Raw genomic sequence first — 23,111 nt, 5'->3', positions numbered from 1 at the left:
GTCTAAATCGAAAATTATAAAAGTACTTCAGCGTTAATGCAATTATTTGACTCTTTGGTGAGCTACTGAAAATAAGCTCACAAGCTACTGGCCAGGGTCACAGGAACACCACTAAAGTATACAATTATAAAGACAGATGTGAGTAACAAAAATATGTAAAAGTAGAACATTTATGAAGAATTTACATGTACTTCAAGGTCACTTGTCATTTTAGGAGCTGGACAACAAATGTTACCTTTTTAATGTTCAAAGAAGTTGAGTGTTTTAAATAGTATTTAATAAATGCAGTCAGGTTTGCTTGATAAGTGTTTATTATTTTACAGTTGATTTAGCGGTGCATGTTTACATTGACTTCCTGGGTATGCACATATCACATTGTGCAGAATGTTCCTGATGCTAATGACAAGTTTGTTTGATAAAAGTCATGATGGAGTTTGATATTAATACAATGGTGTTAAAAGCTCAGGAAGAAGCACAATATGTGAAATTACTGTGAAAAGACATACTTTAGTGGCGTGCAGATGAAAAAGGTGACAATGGAGCTCATCAGTTCTCCAGGAACGCCACGTAGTCGGTAAGTCTGGCCAGCTGCTGCTCATTTGGAACGGACGACACAGGCGGAGGTTCTGCTCACAAACGATTCCCACAGCAGACAAGGAGGAAAACTTGAGTATCGACATGTTCTTACACACGGAAAATAATGAAAAAAAAATAACATTGTTTAGTAGTTACAGACAAATTTAACAACTTTATTATTTCATGTCGGTTTCAGATTTTTTAAATGTTTTTATTCGTTAAATTAAACCTAAAAAAGGTTTTGTAAGGGGTTAGTTCCAAAAGAGTAGAGCATCAAATACTTCTTCCGCTGTGTACTGCTGACTCAGCTGATTACAAACATGTGGTTGAAGTGCACAGACCTAGCAGACGAGAGGTTTCCTGTTCAACACTTTGCCAACGTGTGTATGACTCACTGCTTGTTCTGTCACAGTACCACAACATGCCACACAGTTGTGTGTTTGCAGTAAGATCTGCTTGGAATATTGCATCATGTTGAGTTGAAGTACTTGTAGATAAAATCACAGCGGTGCCCAGATGGACATTTATTATTGTTAAACACACAGTAGATGTTAATGTGCACAAAAACCTGTCATGTGTTTGCGTCTACGTCAACATGTGATGATGCAACACAAATATGAACTCTGCTATACTCAGTCTCTTGCTAAAACCTGATAAAAACACAGCAGTTCCATCCAGTTACTGGCCAATCTCCCTGATTAATGTTGATCTTAAAATTATCTGCAAAGTATTAGCTCAAAGATAAGAAAAAGTCACTAGTACATCCTGATCAAAATCACAGCGGTGTCCAGATGGACATTTATTATTGTTTAACACACAGCAGATGTTGATGTGCACAAAAACCCGTCATGTGTTTGCATCTTCGTCAACGTGTGATGATGCAACACAATCATACTAACAAAATATGTCAACTACCAAGAAGAGTTGGTTACAAAGAACAATACTGCCACCTACCTGGCTTTTTGGGCATCACCATTCTGGTTGTTGGGTCTGCCTGCCAGCCCTGAATGACTACACCTTCACAGAGACAGGAACTATGTTACTTATTCCAGAACAAATCTTGTGCTTTGTGTCAGGGCTTACCTTTCACGGCTTCCTCCACCGAGTAACCCACAAAGGCAGCAAAGTCATCTGCAGTGATTGAAGTGTATGCCTGAGCCACCAACATGTAGGCTCTTTGTCGTGTGCTCTCTGTGTAGCAAATCACACAACTTTAGTACACACACGTGAGTCCGCCCGATTGTAGCTGAGATAGGCACCAGCGCCCCCCGCATCCCCAAAGGGAATAAGCGGTAGAAAATGGATGGGTGGATGGATGGATGGAGTCCAAAGACAAAACATCCTAAATGACTGCATGACTTTTCCTAAACAACAGCAGTTTACACTTTTTCCATATTAGCATAGATGGCATACAAATAAATAGTTTTGACAGTTTTACCTTCTCTTTACTTAAATGCTTAAACAAATTTAAAGAATAAAACAATACTTCAATTCAGGTCGAAATATGAGCTCTGTGTTCTAGGTGACAAAGTAAATAAATATAGTTAATAATGTTAGTTTAATTTATCTATAAGTACCACAATCCGGAAGCCTCACCGTGGCTGTGTTAACATCTGAAGAACGGTAAATGTTGAATTTTTTTTCTTTCATTATGCTTAATTCCCTCCTTTTTTACTTTTCTTCTCTCTCTCACAATACGCCTGTGCGTCATGGAAGCGCTCACGTAAACACAAACCACTCGCTTTGTCTTTTGGAGAATCATTAGCCAGGTTTGTTTTTCTTTCTCGTTTTCCTTTTTATCTCACTTATTTTACTACTTGTCAAATCGAACACTTTTGTTTTCTTTTGTATTTATTTTATGTTTTTCCCTTTCTATTTCTCTACCTGTTACATGTGCCCTTTTCATCGTCAGCATTTATCATTAATTTACACACACTCACATGTCTCTACTAATACATGCACAACAATTATACACATTTACTCACTTTGTACACATAAAAATATCAATCAATCAATCAATCAATGTTTACTTATATAGCCCTAAATCACTAGTGTCTCAAAGGGCTGCACAAACCACCACGACATCCTCGGTAGGCCCACATAAGGGCAAGGAAAACTCACACCCAGTGGGACATCGGTGACAATGATGACCCAGTGGGACGTCGGTGACAATGATGACTATGAGAACCTTAGAGAGGACGAAAGCAATGGATGTCGAGCGGGTCTAACATGATACTGTGAGAGTTCAATCCCCAATGGATCCAACACAGTCGCGAGAGTCCAGTCCAAAACGGATCCAACACAGCAGCGAGAGTCCTGTTCACAGCGGAGCCAGCAGGAAACCATCACAAGCGGAGGCGGATCAGCAGCGCAGAGATGTCCCCAGCCGATACACAGGCAAGCAGTACATGGCCACCGGATCGGACCGGACCCCCTCCACAAGGGAGACTGGGACATAGAAGAAAAAGAAAAGAAACGGCAGATCAACTGGTCTAAAAAGGGAGTCTATTTAAAGGCTAGAGTATACAAATGAGTTTTAAGGTGAGACTTAAATGCTTCTACTGAGGTGGCATCTCGAACTGTTACCGGGAGGGCATTCCAGAGTACTGGAGCCCGAACGGAAAACGCTCTATAGCCCGCAGACTTTTTTTGGGCTTTGGGAATCACTAATAAGCCGGAGTCTTTTGAACGCAGATTTCTTGCCGGGACATATGGTACAATACAATCGGCAAGATAGGATGGAGCTAGACCGTGTAGTATTTTATACGTAAGTAGTAAAACCTTAAAGTCACATCTTAAGTGCACAGGAAGCTAGTGCAGGTGAGCCAGTACAGGCGTAATGTGATCAAACTTTCTTGTTCTTGTCAAAAGTCTAGCAGCCGCATTTTGTACCAACTGTAATCTTCTAATGCTAGACATGGGGAGACCCGAAAATAATACCTTACAGTAGTCGAGACGAGACGTAACAAACGCATGGATAATGATCTCAGCGTCTTTAGTGGACAGAATGGAGCGAATTTTAGCGATATTACGGAGATGAAAGAAGGCCGTTTTAGTAACGCTTTTAATGTGTGCCTCAAAGGAGAGAGTTGGGTCGAAGATAATACCCAGATTCTTTACCGTGTCGCCTTGTTTAATTATTTGGTTGTCAAATGTTAAGAGTTGTATTATTAAATAGAGTTCGGTGTCTAGCAGGACCGATAATCAGCATTTCCGTTTTTTTGGCGTTGAGTTGCAAAAAGTTAGCGGACATCCATTGTTTAATTTCATTAAGACACGCCTCCAGCTGACTACAATCCGGCGTGTTGGTCAGCTTTAGGGGCATGTAGAGTTGGGTGTCATCAGCATAACAGTGAAAGCTAATACCGTATTTTCGTATGATGTCACCTAGTGGCAGCATGTAGATGCTGAAGAGTGCAGGGCCAAGGACCGAACCCTGGGGAACTCCACACGTTACCTTAACGTAGTCCGAGGTCACATTGTTATGGGAGACACACTGCATCCTATCAGTAAGATAAGAGTTAAACCAAGACAGGGCTAAGTCTGACATACCAATTTGTGTTTTGATACGTTCTAATAAAATATTATGATCGACGGTATCGAAAGCAGCGCTAAGATCGAGGAGCAGCAACATAGATGACGCATCGGAATCCATCGTTAGCAATAGATCATTAGTCATTTTTGCGAGGGCTGTCTCCGTGGAGTGATTTGCCCTGAAACCGGATTGAAAGGTTTCACATAGATTGTTAGACGCTAAGTGTTCATTTAACTGCTCCGCAACAATTTTTTCAAGGATTTTTGAAATAAAGGGAAGGTGAGACACCGGTCGGTAGTTTACCATGAGGTCAGGATCGAGGTTAGGTCTTTTAAGAAGAGGATGAATAACCGCTTTTTTGAATGCTAGGGGAACAGTGCCCGAGGAGAGTGATAAGTTTATAATATTTAGCACTGATGGACCTAATAATACAAAGAGCTCCTTGATCAGTTTCCCAGGAAGAGGGTCAAGTAAGCATGTTGTCTGTTTTATTCCATTTACACGTTGTAACAATTCCTCTAATGTTATTTCCTCAAAACGAGAGAAACTATTTTGGAGGGCAGTATCCGCCGTATATACCATCGTATCAGTGTTAATAGAACCCCGTTGTAGCTGGGACGCATTGTCTTTAATCTCCTTTCTAATGACTTCAATTTTCTTACTAAAGAATTGCATAAAGTCATCAGCTGAGTGGGTTGAGCTACTGGAAGGGGTCCCTTGTTGGGTTAGCGATGCTACTGTACTAAACAAAAATTTAGGATCGTTTTTATTACGGTGGATGAGATTTGAGTAATATTTAGCTTTAGCTAAGGTAAGCATGCGTTTATAAGTTATTAAACCATCACTCCATGCTTGATGGTGCACCTCAAGTTTAGTCGTGCGCCATTTGCGTTCCAGCTTTCTACATAATAATATGTATATGCATGATAAGCTTACATTTAGAAACAGATATGCATTACTTACACATACAGTATACACATACATCCACACACTTAGTTACAGTCTAGTTTAGTATGTCCAATATACAGTTTGTCACATAGAATATGTGTGGGAGTTCAGGTCGAGGGAAAACATTATAATAATACTTAATAACTTCAAGAAGATGCAAGTAGACATTGCTAACTACAAGAAAGTAACCTCCCCATGTCTGATACCTCAAAACTGCAATCACCACAATACCCACACATATACAGTACTTAGCTAGTTACAACTATATACAGAGTACAGAGAGGCATACAGTAGCTGTTCTCATTAGTAGAAAGGTTAATTTGACACTCTATAACTCCATTACTAACATAGAGGGCAGATACGTAATTCTTAATATTTCTGTTGATGGAATAAACGTTTGTGTCGCCAACACTTATGGTGCAAATGTTGACGACCCCTTCTTTTTTCACCCTTTCTTCTCCTCACTTTCCACTCACTCAAACTCGTTCTTGATTCTAAGAGGGGACCTTAATTTAGGATTAAATCCATATATAGATCGGTCCAACGTTACTGTGAGTCGCCGTGAGTATCAGTCAATAGGAATACTTAAGCAATGCATGAACGATGACGGTCTTTGCAATGCGTGGCGCTCTTACCAACCCAGTCTCAGGGAATACACTTATTTTTCCCCAGTTCACCACTCATTCTCTCGCAATGACTTCTTTTTAACAAGTAGTTCAATTTTATCTGACATCTCAAACATTCACGTACACCCTATCATCATCAGTGACCATGCACCTGTCTCATTCTCCCTCACTAACAAAACAATCTCTTCACCTACAAAACAATAAAGAGACTTAATACATGATTACTTAAGGACCCAGACTTTCTAAACTATTTTGAAAAAGAATGGATTTTTTAGATTTTAATGACCAACCAAAAACCACGACGTGACTTCTCTGGGAGACCATGAAATAGTTATGCGAGGAAACATTATTTCCTATTCATCATACAAGAAAGAAAAGGAACGTTTATTAGAGCAAGAACTTGACAATGCATTCAAATATTAGAGATAGCTAATGCTAACTCACAAAATGAACACATTCTGAACAAATTAAGAAATTTAAAATTAGACTTTAAGAGAAATAATATATAAGAAAACTCAATTCCTGCTGCAGAGATTACGCTTGGAGAAGTTTGAGCATGACAATAAACCAAGAACATTTTTGGCTAACCAACTAAAACTTAAAGAAAAAAGCTCTATGCCATCTATTACGGTTTCAGCTGGGAACATTACGCACGGTCCTGAGGAAATTAACTCCATCTTTAGAGACTTTTACACCCCATCTCTTTCAGATACTGAGACACTTCTTAATAATATAGACTTACCTACAAACCCCGTTTCCATATGAGTTGGGAAATTGTGTTAGATGTAAATATAAACGGAAGACAATGATTTGGAAATCCTTTTCAACCCAAGTGAATGCACTACAAAGACAAAATATTTGATGTTCACACTCATAAACATTATTTTTTTTTGCAAATAATAATTAACTTAGAATTTCATGGCTGCGACACGCGCCAAAGTAGTTGGGAAAGGGCATGTTCACCACTGTGTTACATCATCTTTTCTTTTAACAACACTCAATAAACGTTTGGGAACTGAGGAAACTAATTGTTGAAGCTTTGAAAGTGGAATTCTTTCCCATTCTTGTTTTATGTAGAGCATCAGTCATTTAACAGTCTGGGGTCTCCGCTGTCGTATTTTACGCTTCATAATGCGCCACACATTTTCGATGAGGGACAGGACTGGACTGCAGGCGGGCCAGGAAAGTACCCGCACTCTTTTTTTACAAAGCCACGCTGTTGTAACACGTGCTGAATGTGGCTTGGCATAGTCTTGCTGAAAATAAGCAGGCGCGTCCATGAAAAAGACGGCACTTAGGGTTAGTTAGTTTGATTTTTGTTTCATCTGACCACATGACATTCTCCCAATCCTCTGCTGTATCATCCATGTATCCATTTTGGTATAAAGTCAACTTGTCGTGTTTGGAGGAAGAAGAATACTGAGTTGCATCCCAAGAACACCATACCTACTATGAAGCATGGGGGTGGAAAAATCATGCTTTGGGGCTGTTTTTCTGCTAGGGGTACAGGATGATTGATCCGTGTTAATGAAAGAATGAATAGGGCCATGTATCGTGAGATTTTGAGCCAAAACCTCCTTCCATCAGTGAGAGCTTTGAATGGTTGACCAAATACTTATTTTCCACCACAATTTAAAAATAAAGTCTTTAAAATTCCTACAATGTGAATTCCTGGATTTTTTTTTCACATTCTGTCTCTCACAGTTGAAGTGTACCTATGATGAAAATTACAGACCTCTGTCATCATTTTAAGTGGGAGAACTTGCACAATCGGTGGCTGACTAAATACTTTTTTGGCCCACTGTATGTATGTATGTATGTATATCATATATATATATATATATATATATATATATATATATATATATATATATATATATATATATATATATATATATATATATATATATATACACACACACACACACACACACACACACACACATACATGCACACACACACACAGATGTACAGTCGCGGTCAAAAGTTTACATGCACTTGTAAAGAACACAATGTCATGGCTGTCTTGAGTTTCCAATCATTTCTACAACTCTTATTTTTTTGTGATAGAGTGATTGGAGCATATGTTTGTCACAAAGGACTTTATTTTATGAATTTATTTTTGTTCTACTGAAAATGTGACCAAATCTGCTGGCTCAAAAATATACATACAGCAATGTTAATATTTGGTCACATTTTCAGTAGATCCATAATAAATTCATAAAAGTTCTGTGGTCAAATGGTGGTGGTAGTATTATGCTCTGGGCCTGTTTTGCTGCCAATGGAACTGGTGCCTTACAGAGAGTAAATGGGACAATGAAAAAGGAGGATTACCTCCAAATTCTTCAGGACAACCTTATATCATCAGCCCGGAGGTTGAGTCTTGGGTGCAGTTGGATGTTCCAAATGGACATTGACCCTAAACACACGTCAAAAGTGGTAAATGAATGGCTAAATCAGGCTAGAATTAAGGTTTTAGAACGGCATTCCCAAAGTCCTAACTTAAACGTGTGGACAATGCTGAAGAAACAAGTCCATGTCAGAAAATCAACAATTTAGCTGAACTGCACCAATTTTGTCAAGAGGAGTGGTCAAAAATTCAACGAGAAGCTTGCCAGAAGCTTGTGGATGGCTACCAAAAGCGCCTCATTGTAGTGAAACTTGCCAAGGAACATGTAACCAAATATTTGCATTGCTGAATGTATACTTTTGACCCAGCAGATTTGGTCATATTTTCAGTAGACTCATAATAAATTCATAAAAGAACCAAACTTCATGAATGTTTTTTGTGACCATCAAGTTTTTGTTTTTTTTAACCATGCCCTCCAACCACCAGAACAGAGAAAGTGAGTGCGATGGGAAGCGCAGAAAAGAAGAAGCGGACAGCACTTACAGAATCCGAGAAAGAAAACCTACTAAAAATGTGCTACCGTGGTCAATCTGGCCGCAGCACCGCCAGTTTGCATCACAAAAAACAAAAGCCAGCCTCCGCGCCATGCAGCCAAAGACAGTAAACAGCGGATATCTATCAATGAGCATACGGAGAAGCGGCTGATGGTGTGTTTGAGGTATTTCAGTCTTTTGGACGATAAGACCATTTCCTTTTTGTTACACAGACATACTTTCCCTTTGTTTTCAACTCTGATCGTCGGTGTGTCAGTCAATAATGTACGTGTGCAAAATAAACAACAGTCATGGTTCCCATTGTAACACTATACCGAAGCAGAGAAACCTGCATTAGTCAGCTCCCTTATTACATTATTTCATAAAACTACTAGTAATTGTTTGTAGTTTATTCTATTATATTATTTTAAAAACAATATTTATTATCTAAAAGTTAGTTTATCTTTTTTTGGGCTTCACGGTGGCAGAGGGGTTAGTGCCTCTGCCTCACAATAAGAAGTTACTGCAGTCCTGGTTTAAAATCCAGGCTCGGGATCTTTCTTTGTGGAGTTTGCATGTTCTCCCCGTGAATGCGTGGGTTCCCTCCGGGTACTCCGGCTTCCTCCCACTTCCAAAGACATGCACCTGGGGATAGGTTGATTGGCAACACTAAATTGGCCCTAGTGTGTGAATCTGAGTGTGAATGTTGTCTGTCTATCTGTGTTGGCCCTGCAATGAGGTGGCGACTTGTCCAGGGTGTACCCCGCCTTCTGCCCGATCGTAGCTGAGATAGGCGCCAGCCCCCCCCGCGACCCCAAAAGGGAATAAGCGGTAGAAAATTGATGGATGGATGGATAGTTTATCTTTTTAAAATACATATTACATGTTAACATTGTGCTGTTTTGGGGGGCTAAGCACCAATTAAATTGATTTTAATTAATTTCCATAGGTGGTGCAGATCTGTCTTTTAAGTTACGCTCCGTTGTAGAACGAATTGAGCTTGTAAGTTGAGGTACATCTGTAAAAGAAAATATTGACTTTTGTGTGTGCCAACCAATATTTTCCCACCAAGCACTAAGTCACCTTTTGAATTGGAATCAAAAATTAATTATCACAACCTAATACAAAAAAATGTTTTAAACCTATATCTTTTGATAGATATTAAGTCTTGCTCAGTTAAAATAATTTATTAGGGATGAACTTGCAATCAGTAATAGTTTTTTTGCCAACTTAATCCTTACCCTGTAAGTCAATAATTGCCAAATTATGTAGGTAAATATGTGCACTGATTGTGCAGACTTTCAGAGAGAATTAAACTTGCAAATATTAATAAAGCATACATGTAGATAAAGCATGCTTGGTAAATATGAAATGCCATCGAGAGTAGATCAGTATTTCCAGCACAGACCACTGTAGACTTTAAAGAGCTGCCAGATAAATTCTCTTCAGCCTGCCACACTGAGGTTTGTGAAGATAAGATATGTGGGATGGGGCCTCACAGCACTACTGCTTCAGCAGCGTGCACATTAACATGTTTTATATCTTAGCAACAGTTTATATGTGGATCAACAGTCCACTTCAGCGAACAGCCGTAACAATAACACTGGATGAAAAAAGACAGCTGGGAGAGAAGTTTTTTCCCCAAATTTCTTTCCTGTCTTCTCACACTACTGCTGTACGTTTGTACAACAATGTGTAGGACAGACAACTTTACTTTGTAGAAGCTTTGTTTGCGGTCATGTAGTTATTGCTTTATCAGTGGGTGTTGCACAGTGTTGACGTTGCTTAGTTAAAAGTAGGAATGTATAACACTTGAAAAAGTACAGCTGGTGTTGGAGCAGTTTTCTGGCACCGAATGAGCTGCATGTCAGACAAGTGACCAAACCCCCAATGAAGCCAATTAGTTCATCTGGAGGGGCTTTCTGTACCCCAGCCCCCAAGCAGACATGTATTTTTGTACTGTCGATTGACCCTTGACATGCCAGCAGCAGCAACTGCAGCAGTCATTCTTCGTCATCCTTGTGACACTCAAATGTTGGCTTGCAACGTGCGACAGAAGACGTCTGTGCGGACGACCGCACTGTTAGAGGGCGAAACAGGACCTGGCCTGTGGTTCTCTGGCAGTCTATTCTAGGGCAGCTATCACTCCTCAACTTCTCACCTCTTAAAAATAGACTCCACTCTTCCCCGGCAAAGGCAAAGTCGAAAGGGCATAGCGATGCTTTTATTTTTAAATCCAGTGTAAAGCCAAGTAAGAGCAGCAACATGGACACTCCAAAAAAAAAAAAAAACTACTTCCTATAATTTAGTTTGAAGAGTAGAGCTCACAATGAAGATTTTTAATGGCATGCATCCTTATTCATAAGTAAATATACAATAAAAATAAGCAAAAAAACAATCTGAGACATTCTTTGTATTAAACTTGACATTTTTCCTCTTGACGCCAACATTCAAGTGGTTGAGAAGTAGAAAAGTATAAAAAGGAAAGTTATGTTGCTGTGAAATATTGCACTGAAAGTACTGCATCCCTCATGACTTGACTAACATTCACAAGTCCTTGCTAAACTCCTGTCACCAAACCTTCAAAAGCACATCAGTCTTTTCATCAAGTCCACCATTACTTCCATCATTCCTCCTCTTCATCAGCATCATCAAAATCCACATCTTCATCATCACCTGACCCAAAGTCAATCTTTGCTAGAATGGCTTCGACGTGCTCCGTGGACAGGGTGAAGTGATCCATCTTCTCAAAGCCTGGCTCTGGTCGCTCTTCGCCCATTGAGCTTTTGGCCGCGTCTTTGGTCTGCGTAATGAGGCCCTTAGATGCCAACAGGAACTCGGCAGCCCCATTTTGCTCTAACGCCCTCACGGCTGAGTCTGTCAGATCGGAGCTAGCTTGAAGTCGTTCGCCGTAACGCTGAGCCAAAGCCCGTAATGCAGCCACCTTTTCATCCTGCTCCTTGCCAATCTGCTCTAGCAGTATGGTTTTTCGCTCTTCCAGGACAGCGTACAAAAGGTCGAAGCGCTCAGCTAAGCCCTGTTTAGCACGCTGCGCATTTTCCTGTACAGCGCGGCAAGCATCTTCCATCTGGATAAGTAGAGATTGTAGACGTGCATTGCTGGACACCAGAGTGTCGATGCCGTTGCTCAGTTCACCCTTTTGGGTCTGATAAACACTTTCTAAAGGTGCCACCTCACAGTCTTTATGCTGTCCAAACACTTTGCACATGGAACAAGTGGGGGTCTGGCAGGTCGCACAATAGATGTTAATTCTCTCATCTTCATGTTCCTGACACATCGGCTCTTTCGACTCTTTAGTCTTCAAGGAGGTTTCTGTTTCTCTTCCATTTCCACTCACTTCCTGTTGCTGCTTGTAGATGTCGATGATATTCTCGACCAACAGGTTCCGCTGAAGCCCATGGACGCCATGGCGGTCAAGCACCACCTCAAACCTGCATGTAGGACAGCGGAAAACGCCACCAGAGAAGCGGTACGGGTTGCGCGAGTCATAGAGGTCGCTGGCACAGCTACGGCACAAGTTGTGTTGGCAGGGCAGGATAACGACTGGTTTGGTGAACATTTCCAGGCAAATTGGGCAGCTAAGCTGCTTCTCCAGGCTGTCCATGGGGCTCGGAGGGCGAACCAGCGACCCTGTCCTCTGAAGATCCATGAAGGAAGGTTGTTTTTCAGCAGTTATCAGTTAATATTCAAACTTAATGTCCTTGTCAGTTGTTTTTTTTTAAACAAAATAATATAATCTGCACTAAGTTTCTTAGTCCTTCTTCTTATGATGTCATGTCAGAGACTATGTGCACACTAGCTGAGAACTCAAAGCTCTGTCCTTTATACACCCTTACAGCTGCTGACATTTGATCCAACCAACCAAAGCACACATTCCTGCCTGCTTGCTGGCCAGGAAGCTTTTCAGAGAAATCACCCCCACCTACCCAAAGCACCACGTGTCACATGTCCCAATATAAGCCACCAACATTTAGACTTGGTGAACTAAGACATAAACAGGGTGCATGTGACTGGCTACAATCAGATCCGTAAACAAGTAACTTTGAACATAGTGTCAAATGGACGCTTGCACAATTGTACTACGCTGGGACCTCCATTTTCATTAGTAATCCTTTCCAAGAAGGTCAACCAAAAACAGAATATGGAAACCAATGCAATTTTCACCATAAAAATTAAAGCAAATCTAGTAAATCCGTTCCAGAAACAATACACATTTTAGAGAAACAATAATGATTCAAAATAATATGAAATACAACAATGAATCCATGCACATATCAGGGATGTCCAAAGTGCCGCTAATTCTAAAAATGGTCATACTAAAAAAATAAAACTGTAATAAAAGAGCAAACTTGTGTATTGAAAGGAGAAAATGTTGTAATGTGAAAGCTGACATACAGGGTGTATTTTTCTTTTAAAATAATAATTTAAAAAAACTAATATTGTATTGGTTTTGAAAATGAAGAATATCAAAATGGCTGCCAATGGAAAAAGTTTGGACATAGCTGATGTTATATGTACACTCAACATCCCTTTTACTTTATGATAAGCAGAAAGGGAGGAGGGGAATAGGGTACTTTGAAATATTTATTTAAACTCTTTATCAAAGTGCCAGAACTTCCAACTTTCTTTGGTTCCTGGGTGGATTATTTTGCAGTCATACCCAATAAAAAAAAATAATAGTAATAATAATCAACACGTTGAATGATTCGCTAGCAAACACACTAGTTTGTTATGTGCAATGTTTGCTAGTATGATAAACAAGATAGTGTACGAAAACAAGAAAATAAATTGGATGACATTTTTTGTGGAAAACTGACTCACAAACAAAGAAAATATCTCAAAGACATTTTCACCTTCATAAAATGTACATTTCTTATAAATAAATCATGCTGTTTAAAAAAATTCAGTAAGTTAGTTGTTTTCCACTGAAGCAGACAAAAAATAAGAAAAAAAAATCAGTCTGTGCTACTGAATATGAAATTAATTTGCTCCTCTATTCAAAGTGTTTGACAATAAAACGATAATGTGAGGATGTTCAGTTCCCAAGTGTCTCGTGTACTGTATGTCAACATGTCTGGCAGCGCAAACGTGATGCACATGCTATTAATAAACTCTTGTCAACACTGAATGACGCAAACATCCCAAAGCATGACTATCAAAGCAATAGAAAATCAATAAATATTTTGGATTAAAAAACAGTTACTAAGAATGCTACAACATACTGGACATTGTGATTTACATGGTATTCAAATAACTGCTATATTTATTTTCCAACATGTTTTTCTATAGGAGAAATAGCACTGCTGCCACCTGCTGCTTGCAATTATGAATGTCAAGATGTGAGTCACTGAGGATAACGACAACCTCCTGTTTTGTCAATAACAAATAATTTTTCAATACCTTGTAATGTAGTTCCTACAGTATTTACAACTTGCAGCTGGTATTTCATGATTTTCAATGCGGCCATTTTCTATACCGTTTATCCTCATTATAGTCGCAGATAAGATGGAGTCTATCCCAGCTGATTTGTAGCGAGAGGCGTGCATATCCTAGACTGGTCGCCATCCAATCACACATATATATATATATATATATATATATATATATATATATATATATATATATATATATATATATATATATATATACACACACATATATATATATATATATATATATATATATATATATATATATATATATATATATATATATATATATATATATATATATATATATATATATATATATATATATATATATATATATATATATATATATATATATATATATATACATATATATATATATATATATATATATATATACATATATATATATATATATATATATATATATATATATATATATATATATATACATAGAACGTATATTACCAAGTGAACGCCCTTGGGCAAATAACCGCCCATATCCTAATAGCCCATTTTGTGAATTAAACGCCTCTTTCTAATAATAGCCCATGTATAGCAGTACACCACAACTGATGGACGGGAATACTTTAAGGGGGAAGACGAACAGAAAGTTTAACTTAAAGTTCAAGTTAGCGGTTGTGAAGTATGCGGAGCAGAATTCTGGTTTGGCAGCGGCCAGGCAGTTTAACGTTGACCCAAAACGTGTACGCGTATGGAAACAAAAAAAGGTAGTACTACCATCTCAGTCAGCAATTGATAGAAAACGGGCTCGCTTATCTGGCGAATGTAGGAAGAAAGTGAGCGACGAGCTTGATGCTAATTTGTGTCAGTGGATGCATCACGTTCGTGGACTGAACCACTGTGTGTCCCACAAAATGATCCGCATTAAGGCCAAGGAGTTGTATGCCACCGCGAGTGACACGCGTGGCTGCCTTAATCGATTCCTGCGTCGGAAAAACTTTACCCTCAGGGGGAGAACAACTGTTCCACAGAAGGACGCTCCCATCGAGAAGATTTTCAACTTCCTCGATTTCTCTACTAAACAGATAGAGGCCAAGAAAAACCAGCCCAAGAATATAATCGCCATGGATGAAACAGCCGTCTGGTTTGACATGGTTGGTTTTAGTACGGTCAATGAGAGGTGCGCCCGCTCCATCTGCCTCAAAACCACCGGCCAAGAGAAGGCAAGCGTCACGGTGTCTCTTGCAGCCAAAGCAGACGGGACAAAGCTGAAGCCTTACATTGTGTTTAAATGTGCCGTCCGTGAAGTAAAGGCTATGCAGAGCATCCCCGGGGTGATCATAGCTTCCTCCAAGAATGGCTGGTTTAACGATGACCTGACAAAGGATTGGCTCCAGAGGGCAGTGGTGAAATTTAACTTCGGATTGAGGCTACTTGCATGGGACTCGTACCGATGCCATATCAGCGAGGCCACGAAGGCAGAACTCAAAAGGGGCTACAACCTTACAATGGCTGTTATATCTGGAGGTTGCACAAAGTACCTGAAGGCCCCCGATGTTGTGTGGAATGGTCCCAAAAACCTGGATCGGGACATCCCTAATATAAATATATATGTGTGTGTGTGTGTGTGTGTGTATATATACATATATATCAATAAAGTACTATATACATATATATATATATATATATATATATATATATATATATATATATATATATATATATATAATGTACACACACACACGCACACACACACATACACATTTATATATATTAGGGATGTCCCGATCCAGGTTTTTGCCCTTCCGATCCGATACCGATACTGGCCTATCCAAGCATGTATTAAAGTTTAAAGTTATTTAGCCTACTTAGTTGTCAGATTCATGTTGAAAATGGTTTTGGTACTCTTGATAACAACTAGCCATCTGAATTAGGTGAGTTTGAATACTACACAATGGTTGGTAACAATAAACTGACCTGTTTATTCAAGGATAAACACAAAATAGACAAAATTATACATGACAAACAGAAATGGCATCATTGAACAGTAAAAAAGTGAACAGTATAAAGTGCAAATAATGCTGTAAACATTATTAAATTAAGCAAAACACACAAACTACCTGAGTGGGATAAAATGTTTATAACTCAGCATCAATGCTTGCTCTTGAAAAAGTGTAAACTTTAAAAAAAAAAAAACTATCTACACACTCCCTTCAATTGTTTGCCCCCTTGACTGCAGTCCGAGTTAAATGGGGAGATTCTTTCTAACAAAGTAGCTGCCGAGGCTGCTGGTTGAGCTTCCCGCCTCCATTCCTGATGTTTGCCTTGCTGTCTCAGCCTCATGCAACTCAGTATTCTTCTTCCTCCAAACACGACAAGTTGAGTTTATACCAAAATGGATACATGGATGATACAGCAGAGGATTGGGAGAATGTCATGTGGTCAGATGAAAACCAAAATATAACTTTTTGGTATAAATTTAAATCGTCGTGTTTGGAGGAAGAAGAATACTGAGTTGCATCCCAAGAACACCAAACCTACTGTGAAGCATGGGGGTGGAAACATCATGCTTTGGGGCTGTTTTTCTGCTAAGGGGACAGGACGATTGATCCGTGTTAAGAAAAAGAATGACTGGGGCCATGTATCGTGAGAATTTGAGCCAAAACCTCCTTCCATCAGTGAGAGCTTTGAATGTTTGACCAAATACTTATTTTCCACCATAATTTACAAATAAATTCTTTAAAATTCGTACAATGTGAATTCCTGGATTTTTTTTTTTAACATTCTGTCTCTCACAGTTGATGTGTACCGATGAATAAAATTACAGACCTCTGTCATCATTTTAAGTGGGAGAACTTGCACAATCGGTGGCTGACTAAATACTTTTTTCCCCCACTGTATATATATATATATACATACGTATGTATATACATACGTTTGTATATAAACACAAGGATATGTATATAGGTACGGAGCATTAAACATACGAATATTATCACAGTGTTTGTATAAGGTGAGACATATTATCTGGCGTTTTGTTTCGCAATATTATGCAAAAGCAACTTTTCTGACCTTCTGGTATCTGCTAATCTGTATTTGGGATCTGTTTAAGCGGCAATACCGTAGTCGATAAGCTTCTTCTTTTTCTCTATCTTCTTGTTATGTGACATTCATCCTCCGCTGTTGCCATTTCTAATATAAAGTAGGGTAATGTTCTTACTTTTATCTGACAGTAAACTCGAAATGAAAGCGCTAAAACATACCAGTGTAGTGAGTTTACATTTTAATCCAAGGAACTTTAGTTCTGAGAGTTCCGGTCGGATGTGTTTTCGCGGGACACATTTCACATGTTGTTGTTTCTGGATGAGGAGATGATGCTCCGTTATTGATTTAAGTTAAGTCTGAATGTCATTAAAACACTTAGATTCATCTTTTGACACTTCTTCCACTCCCGTCCTTGCACACTACACCGCTACAACAAATATGACGGGGAGAAGATGCTGCCAAAGGTGAGGCACGTAAATAAGACCGCCAACAACACGGCGCATCCGGAAGACACTGTCAGAAAGCGGCTTGAAGATGATCTGTAAAACATAATCTATGCAACATATTGATTAAAGAACCAGCATTACATGTTATGTATACCACAAAGAAGTGTTTTCAGTTTAGAAAAAAAAATAACAATATGACTCCTTTAATGTGCCCTATAATCCTATAATTTTATATATTTTCTCATATATTAGTAGGCGCCGGAAAAAAGATCAAAAATAGCCGATTCATCGGCAGGACCTCTAATCCATTGCGCCTTATGGTCCGGAAAGTACAGTATATCCATCCATCCATTTTCTACCGCTTGTCTCTTTTGGGGTGGCGGGGGGTGCTCCGGAGCCTATCACAGCTGCATTCGGGCGGAAGGCTAAGTACACCCTAAACCAGTCACCACCTCATCACAGGGCCAACAAAGATAGACGGACAACAATTCACACTCACTTTCACACACTCGGGCCAATTTAGTGTTGCCAGTCATCTATCCCCAGGTGCATGTTTTTGGTGGTGGGAAGAAGCCAGAGTACCCGGAAGGAGCCCACGCAGTCACAGGGAGAACATGCAAACTCCACACAGAAAGATCCCGAGCCCGGGATTGAACTCAGGACTAATCCGGACCTTCGTATTGTGAGGCACTAATCCCTGTGCCACTATGCTACCTTTTCTTTTTTCTCTTTTAAAATGGTAAATGGGTTATACTTGTATAGCGCTTTTCTACCTTCAAGGTACTCAAATCTCTGACAGTTTTTCCACATTCACCCACACATTCACACATTGATGGCGGGAACTGCCATGCAAGGCCCTAACCACGACCCATTAGGAGCAAGGGTGAAGTGTCTTGCTCAAGGACACAACGGACGTGGCGAGGTTGGTAGAAGGTGGGGATCGAACTAGGAACCCCCGTATTGCTTGCACGGCGACTCTCCCAACTCCACCACACCGTTTATATACGGTATATATAAACATACATGTATACACACACACATATGCATATATATATGTATATATATATATATATATATATATATATATATATATATATATATATACACACACACACACACACACACAAAATTACAGTGGGGCAAAAAAGTATTTAGTCAGCCACCGATTGTGCAAGTTCTCCCACTTGAAATGATGACAGAGGTCTGTAATTAACACTTAAACTGTGAGAGACAGAATGTGAAAAAAAGATCCAGAAAGTCACATTGTAGGAATTTTAAAGAATTTATTTGTAAATTATGGTGGAAAATAAGTATTTGGTCAATAACAAAAATTCAACTCAATACTTTGTAAAAAACTTTTGTTGGCAATAACAGAGGTCAAATGATTACTATAAGTCTTTGCCCGGTTTGCAGACACAGTAGCTGGTATTTTGGCCCATTCCTCTGTGCAGATCTTCTCGAGAGCAGTGATGATTTGGGGCTGTCGCCGAGCAATACGGACTTTCAACTCTCTCCACAGATTTTCTATGGGGCTGAGGTCTGGAGACTGGCTAGGCCACTCCAGGACTTTCAAATGCTTCTTACGGAGCCACTCCATTGCTGTCCGGGCGGTGTGTTTGGGATCATTGTCAGTCACGTTTCATCTTCAAAGCTCTCACTGATGAAAGGAGGTTTTGGCTCAAAATCTCACGATACGTCGCCCCATTTATTCTTTCCTTAACACGGATCAGTCGTCCTGTACCCTTAGCAGAAAAAAAGCTCCAAAGCATGATATTCCCACCCCTATGCTTCACAGTAGGTGTGGTGTTCTTGGGATGCAACTCAGTATTCTTCTTCCTCCAAACACGACGAGTTGAGTTTATACAAAAAGGTTCTACTTTGGTTTCATCTGACCACATGACATTCTCCCAAACCTCTGTTGTATCATCCATGTGATCTCTGGCAAACTTCAGACGGGCCTGGACGTGCGCTGGCTTAAGCAGGGAGACACGTCTGGCACTGCAGGATTTGATTCCCTGTCGGCGTAGTGTGTTACTGATGGTAACCTTTGTTACTTTGTTCCCAGCTCTCTGCAGGTCATTCACCAGGTCCCCCCGTGTGGTTCCGGGATTTTTGCTCACCGTTCTCATGATCATTTTGACCCCATGGGATGAGATCTTGCGTGGAGCCCTAGATCGAGGAAGATTATCAGTGGTCTTGTATGTCTTCCATTTTCTGATAATTTCTCCCACAGTAGATTTTTTCACACCAAGCTGCTTGCCAATTGTAGATTCACTCTTACCAGTCTGCTGCAGGTCTACAATTATTTTCCTGGTGTCCTTCGACAGCTCTTTGGTCTTCGCCATAGTTGAGTTTGGAGTCTGACTGTTTGAGGCTGTGGCCAGGTGTCTTTTATACACCCACCCCTTATACAGATAACGAGTTCAGACAAGTGCCATTAATACAGGTAACGAGTGGAGGAAAGACAAGTTACTTAAAGAAGAAGTTACAGGTCCTTGAGAGCCAGAGATCTTCCTTGTTTGAAGTGACCAAATACTTATTTTCCACCATAATTTACAAATAAATTATTTAAAATTCATACAATGTGAATTCCTGGATTTTTTTTCACATTCTGTCTCTCACAGTTGAAGTGTACCTATGGTGAAAATTACAGACCTCTGTCATCAATTTAAGTGGGAGAACTTGCACAATCGGTGGCTGACTAAATACTTTTTTGCCCCACTGTATGTATGTATATATACACACGTGTGTATGTATATATATATATATATATATATATATATGTCTTGATTGGATTATCCAGAGAATAGTGCTCGATACCGTGGTAGAGCGCAGTATGTAGGTGTGGGAAAAATCACAAGACTACTTCATCTCTACAGAACTGTTTCATGAGGGGTTCCCTCAATCATCAGGAGATTTTTCTCTGCAGAGATGAAATAGTCTTGTGATTTTTCCCACACCTACACACATATACATATACATATACATATATACATATACATATATATATATATATATATATATATATATATATATATATATATATATATATATATATACACTGTACATACAGCTAGTCAGCAGTGCGTATTCAGAGCGCATGTAGTCAGCGCTTCAGCATCGAGCAGTTAGCAGTTTAGCAGGTGAGCAGCGGACTCTCCCCAAATTATACTAAACACTTCCAAGTAAACTACTATTAACATCACTATGATCCCGTTGACCTTCTTTTTTTTTGCAAATAATAATTAACTAAGAATTTCATGGCTGCAACACGTGCCAAAGTAGTTGGGAAAGGGCATGTTCACCACTGTGTTACATCACCTTTTCTTTTAACAACACTCAATAAACATTTGGGAACTGAGGAAACTAATTGTTGAAGCTTTGAAAGTGGAATTCTTTACCATTCTTGCTTGATGTGTACAGCTTAGGTTATTCAACAGTCCATCGTAGTAGAGTTCGGGCCCAGCGAAGCCGGTGGCGTTCCTGGGTCTTGTTAATAAATGGCTTTCGCTTTGCATAGTAGAGTTTTAACTTGCACTTACATATGTAGCGACCAACTGTAGTTACTAACAGTGGTTTTATGAAGTGTTCCTGAGCCCATGGGGTGATATCCTTTACACACTGATGTCGGTTTTTGATGCAGTACCGCTTACGTGCAGTGATTTCTCCAGATTCTCTGAACCTTTTGATGATTTTACGGACCGTAGATGGTAAAATCCCTAAATTCCTTGCAATTGCTTGTTTAGAAATGTTGTTCTAAAACTGTTCGACAATTTGCATACAAATTGGTGACCCTCGCCCCATCCTTGTTTGTGAATTACTTAGCATTTCATGGAAGCTGCTTTTATACCCAATCATGGCACCCACCTGTTCCCAATTAGCCTGCACACCTGTGAGATGTTCCAAATAAGTGTTTGATGAGCATTGCTCAACTTTATCAGTATTTATGTTTTCACCTTTCCCAACTTCATTGTCAATTGTTGCTGGCATTAAATTCTAAAGTTAATGATTATTTGCACAAAAAAAAAATGTTTATCAGTTTTAACATCAAATATGTTGTCTTTGTAGCGTATTGAACTGAATATGGGCTGAAAATGATTTGCAAATCATTGTATCCCGTTTATATTTACATCTAACACAATTTCCCAACTCATATGGAAATGGGGTTTGTAACATTGACATTATAAAAATCAACTACAGGCTTCCCAAATGCTGTAATAAATTACACATGATGAGTTGACTTGGAACTGTTTAAAGACCTACTGAAACCCACTACTACCGACCACGCAGTCTGATAGTTTATATATCAATGATGAAATCTTAACATTGCAACACATGCCAAAATGGCCGGTTTAGTTTACTAAATTACCATTTTAAATTTCCCTCGAGTTTCTTGTTGAAAATGTCGCGGAATGATGACGCGTATGATGACGTGTGTTTGTGACGTTATTGGTTGGAGGGGACATATTAGCTCAGCACCACTCACGGCTAAACGTCGTCTCTTTTCATCACATAATTACACAGTATTTTGGACATCTGTGTTGCTGAATCTTTTGCAATTTGTTCAATTAATAATGGAGACTATAAAGAACAATGCTGTTGGAGGAAAGCGGCGTATTGCAGCTGTCTTTAGCACCGAGGCACAGCCGGTGTTTCTTTGTTTGTTGTGAAGCTTTAACACAGAGCGGTCAAGCCAACATGTTTCTCTACGTCAACCAGCATCTTTTTGGATGGGAAAATTGTGATATATATCTTACCAGAGACATCAGTGGATTATGCATCCTCCAGCAGTAGCTGTCAAAAAAGGCAGCTGTGAGCTTGGCTCCTCCGCTTCTCTCTGAGACACTGGCGTGTTCACCGCAGCCATCCGACTTTGAGGTATGTCTTTACAATCTCACTAAAACACTATTAAAACAATAAACAGATAAGGGATCTTGCAGAATTATTCTAGTAAATGTGTCTAATTACATCTGAAATGCTCACACTGCCGCCACCCGGAGCCGTCACTTTTTATTATAATTTTTTTCTTCTAGTCCTTCACTATCAATATCCTCATACACGAACCTTTCATCCTCGTTCAAATTAATAGGGAAATTGTCGCTTTCTCGGCCCGAATTTCTCTTACTGCTGGTGGCTCACATTATAAACAATGTGAGGATGTGAGGAGCCCTCACACCGGTGACGTCCTGCACACATACTTCCGGTAAAGACAAGGCTTTTTTATTAGCAACCATAAGTTGCGAACTTTATCGTCGATGTTCTCTACTAAATCCTTTCAGCAAAAATATGGCAATATCGTGAAATGATAAATTATGACACATAGAATGGACCTGTTATCCCCGTTTGAATAGGAAAATCTAATTTCAGTAGGCCTTTAATGTTGCACTTTTTATATGTAGAAGAAAAGTTTTGTAATTGTATTTAATCTGAGCAACACGTTGAGGCAGTTTAATGTTGATTAACGTTGGCAGAATTATTATAGGGTTCCCAATGTTAAAAGGATAAAGCCATCGTTTACAAATTTGGTAAATAAATAACCAAAAAAATTTATATTTTGTTGTTTTCTTACCGTACAGAAAATGAACCGAACCGTGACCTCTAAACTGAGGTACGTACCGAACCGAAATTTTCATGTACC

At 39.3% G+C, this 23,111-nt stretch overlaps 2 protein-coding genes across 3 annotated transcripts in view; both read right to left on the bottom strand.

The window, feature by feature from the left end:
• Positions 1-293: 293 nt before the first annotated feature.
• cops8 (COP9 signalosome subunit 8) overlaps positions 294-23,111 on the bottom strand; it is a 44,770-nt gene continuing 21,952 nt past the window's right edge. For both annotated transcript variants that reach the window (XM_061918648.1, XM_061918649.1), the window contains 3 exons: positions 1,660-1,767; positions 1,531-1,593; positions 294-626 (listed from right to left, as the gene is read on the bottom strand). In XM_061918648.1, coding sequence (XP_061774632.1) covers positions 547-626; positions 1,531-1,593; positions 1,660-1,767 — 251 coding nt within the window. In that variant the 3' untranslated portion in view covers positions 294-546. The remainder of the gene's footprint in view (positions 627-1,530; positions 1,594-1,659; positions 1,768-23,111) is intronic.
• On the bottom strand, positions 10,771-12,412 carry trim63b (tripartite motif containing 63b). Its single transcript, XM_061918647.1, has one exon. It carries the CDS (start codon positions 12,236-12,238, stop codon positions 11,195-11,197), a length of 1,044 nt encoding a protein of 347 aa, XP_061774631.1. The 5' UTR covers positions 12,239-12,412; the 3' UTR covers positions 10,771-11,194.

The sequence above is a fragment of the Nerophis ophidion genome, linkage group LG13, assembly GCF_033978795.1.
Source record: "Nerophis ophidion isolate RoL-2023_Sa linkage group LG13, RoL_Noph_v1.0, whole genome shotgun sequence".
Taxonomy (NCBI): Eukaryota; Metazoa; Chordata; class Actinopteri; order Syngnathiformes; family Syngnathidae; genus Nerophis; species Nerophis ophidion.
Note: the sequence above shows the minus strand (reverse complement) of the source record. Positions and strands in the feature narration are given on the sequence as shown.